General features: G+C 36.7%; 1 protein-coding gene across 1 annotated transcript; it reads right to left on the reverse strand.

Moving 5' to 3' along the window:
* Positions 1-203: 203 nt before the first annotated feature.
* Positions 204-3,340, reverse strand: LOC133818548 (2-hydroxyacyl-CoA lyase). The gene is made up of 2 exons (XM_062251468.1): positions 1,661-3,340; positions 204-807 (listed from the first exon to the last, which is right to left on the reverse strand). The coding sequence occupies exons 1-2, from the start codon at positions 3,074-3,076 to the stop codon at positions 493-495; spliced, it is 1,731 nt and encodes a 576-aa protein (XP_062107452.1). The 5' UTR covers positions 3,077-3,340; the 3' UTR covers positions 204-492.
* Between the last annotated feature and the right edge of the window lie 6,079 nt (positions 3,341-9,419).

The raw sequence follows: 9,419 nt of genomic DNA on the forward strand, positions 1-9,419 counted from the left end.
CATATTTTGATAAAAGTAGTATATAGGTGTAAAACCCCATTAATTTATTGGCAATGTGCAAAATTTCCACCAACTAGAAGACATTGGAATAGTACACATTGTACGACACATTGAACTTGGGTTTGTTTAGTTCAAAACAGTCAAGAATACGAGTGATATCAAGGGTATGCAGATATCACAAAAGCTGGTGTCAACAAGCACGATTGAAATTATAAAGGCTAATATTATGAACACAAATGATACACCTATAGTAGAATAATGCTATCAATACAAAATTTACACTAAATAATGCGACATACTTTTTAATTAATTATGTTTTTCAAAGTAAGAACACTGAGTCAACTATAAGTTAAAAAACACGTCACATTATTATAGGTGTAAATTTTTAGTGTAAATTTTGTAGATATCACGCATAACTCTCTATATTATTATCAAATCGACATGCAAATCCAACTTGGAGGGCAGAAAATACGAATAGACAACAATGATACACTAGTTCTTGTGCTGAAGTCTTCCGCTCTCTGCACCAGCGAATGGATCGATCATAACATTTATAACAGCTGGTTTGCGAGCAGAGAATGACTCGGAAAGGGCAGATTTTAGTTGTTCAGGAGTCCCAACAAGATAACCTTTCCCTCCAAAAGCTTCAATCAGTGTGTGGTATCCTGCACTAGGTACAAAGGATGTGGGTGCCGGATCATCTTTGTAAGGGCCGCTAATTTCTTCAGGGTTCCTTCTGTCACCACCATAAACTCCGCCGTTGTTAAAGACAATCACAACCACAGGCAACTGATATCGAACCAATGTCTGCAGAATTTAAGAAAAGGTGTTATAGGCAGAGAGTTTGATGTGTATAACACAGGGCAATGAAACTATGTGGATGGGCAAATGAATTATCTCAAAGACAGTTCTAGATTCAGGTTCAGACTAGGGCATAAATTAACAATTATGGTAACAAAAATCTAACTTAAGAAGCTGCAAACCTTAAGAACAAATTTTGGTAAAAGAATTGCCGCACTGTTAGAGAAAGCTACATATTGAAACAAACTGAGATAATACCAAAGGCTTCTCTTGTCCGGCCTTGTGAAAATTAAAACACTTTTCATTTTTGGAGAAATTCACAAGCAGCCACGTACTCACCACAATTTTGAAAAATTCAGTCTACCCACTGAGATCACGTTAAGGTTTACAAAAATCAACCAAATAGAGTCCTATATCTTCTGACTCGTTTCTCAACCATGCTCTTTTCATTATCCTACTAAGCTTTTCAAAGCTTCAACTAGAGCAAGGCAGGAATTCAACCATAGACAGTAGAAACGCCTATAGTAAGGATCGAAGGTCACAAGGTAATGAGCCATCAATAATATTATAATTTGCACTAACCCATCTCTTTGAACAACCAAATCCATGCTAGGTGGGCATTTCATCGAATAAGGAAACTAACGTACATAAGTCCAAGTCCTTCAAGCTTTTGCTTATAAAAAGAAATTGCATGTTCCAAAAACAAAACATACAGCAAATAATTCGATCATCTTATCGAATAATCATACACGTTATGATTACTAGAATATGAGGCCATGGAAGCCATAAAGACAGAAAGCATATAATATTGCTAGGGCCATACGAGTTTTTATGTTAGCAAAAAAGAAAAGAAACATACCTCAACTTCCATGGCACTGAACCCAAACCCAGAATCCCCTTCAGCCGCAACAACAAGCCTATCAGGCGAGGCCACAGCAGCTGCAATACAGTAACCCAGACCAACACCCATTGTGCCCCAAGTCCCAGCGTCCAACCTGGTCCTGGGCTCCGTCTGAACCAAAACCGCTCGTCCAATATCCATAGTGTTGGCCCCCTCCGAGACCAAAATAGGAGCAGGGCTACCCAATCCCAAGATTGCATCTCTAATAATTCTCATTGGAGTCATGAAATTAAACGGCACAATGTCCTTAGCCAATTGAGCCTCCATCTTTAACACATTCTCTTTCGTCTTCTTAGCTATGGCTTCCACCCATGGATGACTCTTCCCATAACAAAATGGGTCATCCTTGATCTCCTTATTGATCATTTCTAGCACACGTTTGGCATCTCCAACCAATCCCAAATGAGGTTTCCTCATCTCAATCTCTTCCTCAGAGATATCAACCAAAATAAACTTCACGTCTTTGGACCACTTTGGAGGCTCTCCAAAGTGCAACAACCAATTAAGCCTAGCGCCAACAACAAGGGCAACATCACACTTACCTATAGCAAGAGACCTCGCAGCGGTGGCTGCCAGCTCGTGACTATCAGGCAACAAACCTTTACCCATTGGAGTAGGCAGAAATGGGATTCCAGTGCTCTCAACGAGCTTCTTCAATGGTTCTTCGGCGCGAGCAAAAGCGGCTCCTTTCCCGCAAACAATCAAAGGTCTCTCAGCATGTCTAAGCAACGAAACTGCTTTCTCTATCTCCGAATTCGGCAAACTCGGAACCAATTCTCGCCTGGCAAAATTCTCGGCCACAGCGGCCAAGAGATCGTCAGCTTCCGATATCGGAATAATCTGGTGCAGAACATCAGAAGGAAGATCCAAATAACACGCTCCGGGTCGACCCGAACCGGCACAATCGAGAACCCGAAACACAGCCTCCGGGATTTCCCTTATGTCTTTGGCTTTTACGGATAGCTTCGAAAAGGGTTTCACGGCTTCGATTTGGTCAAGCTCTTGGAAGTCACCGCGGCCGAAATCTTTCTGATCGCACGAACCAGAGATCATGATCATCGGCCAGGCGTTGGCCATGGCGTTGGACATTCCGGCGAGGCCATGAACGCAGCCTGGGCCAGAGACGGTAAGAAGAACTCCGGGCCGGCCACTGAGGTAGCCATAGGCGGAGGCCGCGTACCCAGCAGACTGCTCATTGTGAAATGCGATAAATCGAACGCCAAGCGCTACGGCCCGGTTAGCCAGCGAGGTTACGGGAATGCCCACCACACCGAACATGCGGTCGATGCCGAATCGGGCAAGGGATTTGGCGACGAGAACATTAGTGTCGATTAGGGTTTGGGGGGTATGCGAATTGGGATCGGAATGAGCCATGGGAGCAGAGGATGATGGTGTTGTTGTCTAAGTGTCTGTGTAAATGTGTAGCAGAAGGAAAGAGTTATATAAATGAATAAAAAGCAGTGATTTAGGAAGTGGAGTGGTGTTGTCTGGGGAAGGTGACGGCCAATTGGAGAGTAGTAAAGGACTTTGCTTTGTAGAGCTTCTCAAATTGGAAAGCTCGTCTCTTGCACTTGGTTCCTCCCCAGCGCTAAACCATGAATTGACTTGTTTTCTACGTTGGTTGGCGGGCACCTTAACTTAGCCATGGCCAAATTTTGATGAGTCACGGAGTTAGCCAGACAGGGTAGTAGTCTATTTTATTTATTTATTTTGGTTGTTGGTTTAACAGAACAGAAATAAACCATAAAAATCTGTAAACGGAGGAGGCTTTTCTTTTAAGTAACACTTTTTTTTCCCTATATGTCTAGAGTCGAGACGAATGCATGCTACAAATAACATACTGTTTTTCATTTTAATCGTGAAATTGGAAAAATGTTTTGGGTGTTTGTAGCACAAAGTCATCATTACTTATGATCCAAATATTGAGTCGCACTCCCACTCCCACTCCTAGTCCTACTGTTATTGTGTCGAGTGTTTTGATGTTTATATCTGACTTGGGAAGGTGTTTTATGATCACAATTCACAAGTCAAATGGCTAAAATCCATGTTTAGCTCACTTTCATGGAAAAATATTAAGTATTAAAACACTGATTTTGCTATTTTTTTAGTAGATTAATAGATTCTATATTCATCTTCAGTTTCATTCTACCTTTTCTTTTATGTGTGTAAGTATACAAAAGGTGTTCTATTTAATATTTTACTACATATTTATTTTTAACCAAAATGACTAAATATTATAATTCTATTATAAAATTTTGATTTTAGTTAGTACACCACAATTTTAATATAATTAAAATCTTATTTATTTTCTTTGAACTTATGCTTTTTAATTTTCTAAATGCCGTTTTCATTATTAGAAAACATAATTTTATTAATGAAAGAATAATCTAATATAAGTTGTTATATTTTCTAATTATTTTTTCATATATTAAAAAAATTGCTTGTTTAGAATATTAAAATAAATTCCACCTCTACAAATATTTATTGTACTAAATAAAAATTGCTTATTTATTTTTTGACAATCTCAATTAAAAAATAATAATTTTAGTAATAAAATACCTATCACAATTTTTATTTTTATCTAAAAATAAGAATAAATATAAATCATTTATAAAAAAATATTAAAGTTTTATAGTTGTAAAAATTACAATATTAATGAAATTATTTCTAAAAAAATAAATTAAGTAATAATAAGTGATCTATTATATATTTTGGAGGTACTAAATAACTAAATTTTATTTGATAAAATTTAAAATTAAAAAAAGATATTTATGTCAATTCCCGAAATGGTATCTTTAATAATTAAAATATTAAGAGGGGTTAGACGAGAAACAAAAATGGAGGTGTCAATAGACTCACCCATGCAAAAATTTAAAAATGTATACTTTAAAATTTGTTTTGGACCCACATACCCCTCCCATTATTCCCATCTCTCTCTTATTTTTGTCTCTTCTACTTTTTCTCATTAAAACAAAATCATACACCCAAAATCTCCTTTGCCCCCAATTCTCACACTCAAATCAATTTTCTTGACAATTTTCTTCTAAAACAACACAAAGATTCAAGTATTCCATCTAAAAACTCAAAAATTCACCTCATTAAATCCACAAAAAATACTAATTTTTATAGTTTTTAGAAGAGAAAATTCATAGGTAAATACCTCACCCTAAGTAGTGATAAATATAGATTTAAAGCATTGATGTATGAATTTCAAATAATGTTGCTCATACATTTGTGATGCTCTTCGAGCAGTATTTAGAATCTCAATAAAATTCCAAAGATAATTACTTTAATATTAATTATCAAATATTTTAGTAAATAATAAATCACTTATTTAAAGCTAACAAATCAATTTCACCCTATTAAAAAAAAGATAAGATATTTTATTTTGATGAATATATGTGGTAATTAATCCTCATTAAGATCAACTGTTTTAACCAACTCTGACCAAAACAGAAAGTTTGTTAAAATCTGTTATACCGTGTATTGCTTTAGCTATGTTCTATAAATAGCTTTAGCTCTTTTTATTTTACTAACTGTAACTTGTAATCAAAATCAAGAGAGAGAGAGAGACAAAGATTAGGAAAGCTTGTTAGAGAGAAGATTAAGTTCTTTGTGATTAAGAACTTTGGGTGTACTCGGGGTTTGGGGAAGAACTGAGATTGTTCTTTCATTTTTGAGTGCTGTGAGCTTGTAAGAATCTTTGTCATTGGTGTTTGTACAAGTTCATATTTTTTCATATTGGATTCGAGATGATGATGCTTAGCTGAAGTATGGCCAGGGATCAAATTGATCTCTAGGATCGGAACCATGATAAATTATATGATGATCTTTATTGTTTTCTATTTATATTCTTGCTGAATTGACATGTTCAAGTTCTCTGATCATATCTTTGATGTGTTTGAACATTTAAGTATTCAGATTAATATGTTTGTTGAATAAATATCAGAGTCAGATTCGTGATCCGCAAGAAGGGACCAAGATTCATTCAAGATTGATCTGTTTTCAAAGATGAGCACATCAACAAGATTCGAACTTGAGAAGTTCGATGGAACAGGAGACTTTGGTCTCTCGAGGGAAAGTTTGAAAGGAATTCTTGTTCATCAGAAGATTGCCAAAGCACTCAAGCCAAAGGAAGAACTTTCTGAGAAATTGAAGAAAGATGATATTGAAGACATGGAAGAACTTGCCTACTATACCATCATAATGCATCTTTCCAATACAGCAAGAAGGAAGGTTCAGAACTTAAAATCAGCCAGGGAGTTATGGGATAAACTTGAAAAAATTTATATGAAACCTTCATTAACTAACAAAATTAATCTGTTAGAATCTTTATATGGTTTTAAAATGACCTCTAATCTGTCTTTAGATGATAATCTTGATGCATTTAATCAAATTATTATTGGATTGGCTAATCTGAAGTACACTGTAGATGAAGAGAGTCAAGCTATTATTCTCCTTCAATCCTTGCCAGCAGCTTATCAAGAACTGAGAGCCGTGATCAAATATGGAAGGGATACACTTACACTTGAAGATGTTCTTGGAGCTCTTAAATCGAAAGAACAAGAGTTGAACAAAGAGAAAGACAAGGTGAAGGATGAAGTATACTTGGCCAGAGGAAGAGATCATGCCAGAAGAGACCCATCCAGAGGACATCACAAATCTCATTCAAGATCAAAATCCAAGGGAAAATATCACAAAGACAGAAAGTATTATTTCTATGGTAAACTTGGTCACATCAGAAGGTTCTGCACTGAGTTTAAAAACAAACTCAAGGAAGACAGGGAAAAGAAGCAAGATTCTGTGTCTGTTGCTAAAGATGCAGATCAGTGTTCCTCTGATGGTGACTTGTATATGGTTTCAGATCAAAGAATCACTAAAGAGTGGATTCTTGATTATGGTTGCACATTTCATATGTGTCAAACCCTTGAAAATTTTATTGATTACCAAAAAGTTAATTGTGGCACTGTACTAATGGGTAATGAAAATTCTTGCGGGGTTATTGGCATAGGAAAAGTGGCAATCAAGCACTTTGATGGTACTGTTCGAATGCTGAATAACGTCAGACACATCCCAGAGTTAAGAAGGAATCTCGTGTCACTTGGTGTCTTGGAAGATGAAGGCTTAAGCTATAAGTCAATAAATGGCTTGATGAAAATCTCAAAGGGGTCTCTCACTATGATGAAGGGTGAGAAGAAAAATGGATTGTACATTCTTCAAGGTGAAACAATTTTTTCCTCTGAAGCAGACACACCAGGAATCAGAAATGGAGATTTGGCATAAGAGAATGGGGCACATGAGTGAACAAGGGATTAAGGAATTAAACAAGCAAGGCCTATTGGGAATTTTCAAATCAAGAGCCCTATCATTTTGTGAAGCATGTGTACTGGGAAAGCATCACAGATTAAAATTCACTACTACAACACATGATTCAAAGAGACCTTTGGAATATGTACATGCTGACTTATGGGGGTCTCACAAGGTTGGAACTCATTCAGGTAAACATTATTTCTTATCTATAGTTGATGACTTTAGTAGATATGTTTGGGTATATTTACTTAAGACAAAAGATGAATGTTTGCTAAAATTTAAAGAGTGGAAAATTGAGGTGGAAAATCAATATAATAAAAAATTAAAAGTATTAAGAACTGATAATGGCCTTGAATTCATTAACACTGAATTTAACTTGTTGTGTTCTGAGTATGGTATTATTAGACACAGAACTGTTAAGCACACACCTCAGCAAAATGGTGTTGCTGAGAGAATGAATAGGACCTTGTTAAACAAAGTCAGGTGCTTGTTGATTAGCTCTGGGTTGGGGAAATTTTTTTGGGGTGAGGCTTTAATTATTGCTTGCTACTTGATAAATAGAAGTCCTAGCATGGTTCTGAAATTAAAAACACCTCATGAAATGTTACTTGGTAAAGCACCAAGTCTTAGGCACTTAAGAGTATTTGGCAGTACTGCTTATGCTCACCAAAAGCAAGACAGACTAGATCCTAGAGTTATGAAATGTATTTTTCTTGGTTATCCAACTAGTGTGAAAGGGTATAGACTGTGTACAATTAAAAAAGGAAGACCTAAGATTGTTATCTCTAGAGATGTAGTTCTTAATGAACATGATTTTGTTCACTTGACAGACGAGAAGGGTGTGTTTTCTGATTGTGCAGGGAATAGCAAGGGCAGGAAAGATCTGACTGAATTTGAAATAGAGTTTGGAATGCTAACATCAAATGATCAGGCTACTACACAAACTGATGGATCTGAAATAGAGGAACCAGTTCAAGAACCTAAAATTGAGGTGGAACAACAAGAAGCTATTTAGTTAGATCAAACTGAGTTGGGAGACTATCAGTTGGCTCGAGACAGGACTAGAAGAGAGATAAGGCCCCAAAAAAGATATGCTGAAGCAGATCTCACTGCCTTTGCCTTAGCTACTGTTCAACCAGAAGAAATATCAGAACCAACAACTTATGAAGAAACTATTGCAACCAAATCTAGGAAGGATTGGCTAGCTGCTATGTAAGAAGAGATGGATTCCTTGAGGAAGAACAAGACCTGGGAATTGGTGCCAAGGCCATACGACAAGAAGACAGTGTCATGTAGATGGATCTTCAAGATCAAGGAAGGTGTGACAACAAGTGAGCCAGCTATATTCAAGGCCAGACTAGTGGCAAAAGGCTTCACACAGGTTGAGGGAATAGATTACACTGATATATTCTCACCTGTGGTGAAATACAAGACCATAAGAATGATGCTTGTTATTGCTGGACATCAGGATCTTGAAGTTGAACAGTTAGATGTTAAGACTGCCTTCTTGAATGGTTTTCTAGATGAAGTCATTTACATGGAGCAACCACCTGGTTTTCAGGTGGAAAATGATAAAACAGAAATGGTTTGCTTGCTTAAAAGGTCACTATATGGGTTAAAGAAATCACCAAGACAATGGAACAAGAAGTTCAATCTCTTTGCTCAAGAAATTGGTTTTACCAGGTCAAAATTTGATTCTTGTCTATACTATAAGGAACTTGAAACACCAAGCACAGTCTTTCTATTGCTATATGTTGATGATATGATGATCATCAGCAAAGATAAGACCAAGATCAAATTTATTAAGGACAAACTCAAGTCTGAGTTTGAAATGAAAGACCTTGGGCCAGTGAAGAAGATTCTAGGCATTGAGGTAGTAAGAAACAGGAAAGAAGGAAAGATGGTTCTAACCTAGAGGAGCTCCATTACAAAGGTAATTAAGAAGTTCAGTTTGGATGCTTCTAAGGCTACTGCAGTACCTTTGGCTGGTCATTTCAAGCTGTCTAATGATCAATGTCCAAAAACTGAAGCCGAAAAGAGGGAAATGGAAAAGGTTCCCTATGTTGTAGCTGTAGGTTGTTTGATGTACATTATGGTCGGCACTAGACCAGATATTGCACACTCTTTGAGTGTGTTGAGCAGGTACATGTCCAATCACAGTACTGAGCATTGGAATGCTTTGAAATGGGTACTGAGATACTTGATGGGAACTTCCAAGTATGGTTTTATATATGAGAGAGATCCAGGAAAGTTGTTTCTAAATGGATATGTAGATGTTGATTATGCATCTAACATGGACAACAGAAGGTCCATTATAGCGTATATATTTGTTCTAAACAAGAGCTGCATCAGTTGGAAGTCACAATAGCAACAAGTAGTAGCACTTTCCACAACAGAATCAGAATTT

Source organism: Humulus lupulus, chromosome 2, assembly GCF_963169125.1.
Source record: "Humulus lupulus chromosome 2, drHumLupu1.1, whole genome shotgun sequence".
Taxonomy (NCBI): domain Eukaryota; kingdom Viridiplantae; phylum Streptophyta; class Magnoliopsida; order Rosales; family Cannabaceae; genus Humulus; species Humulus lupulus.

What these genes read in the sequence shown, in the direction of transcription:
- LOC133818548 (XM_062251468.1), bottom strand. Translation starts at nt 3,076, where the DNA reads ATGGCTCATTCCGATCCCAATTCGCATACCCCCCAAACCCTAATCGAC. An exon ending in TCAGTGCCATGGAAGTTGAG is followed by an intron (nt 808 to 1,660) that starts GTATGTTTCTTT and finishes TAAATTCTGCAG; the next exon opens with ACATTGGTTCGATATCAGTT.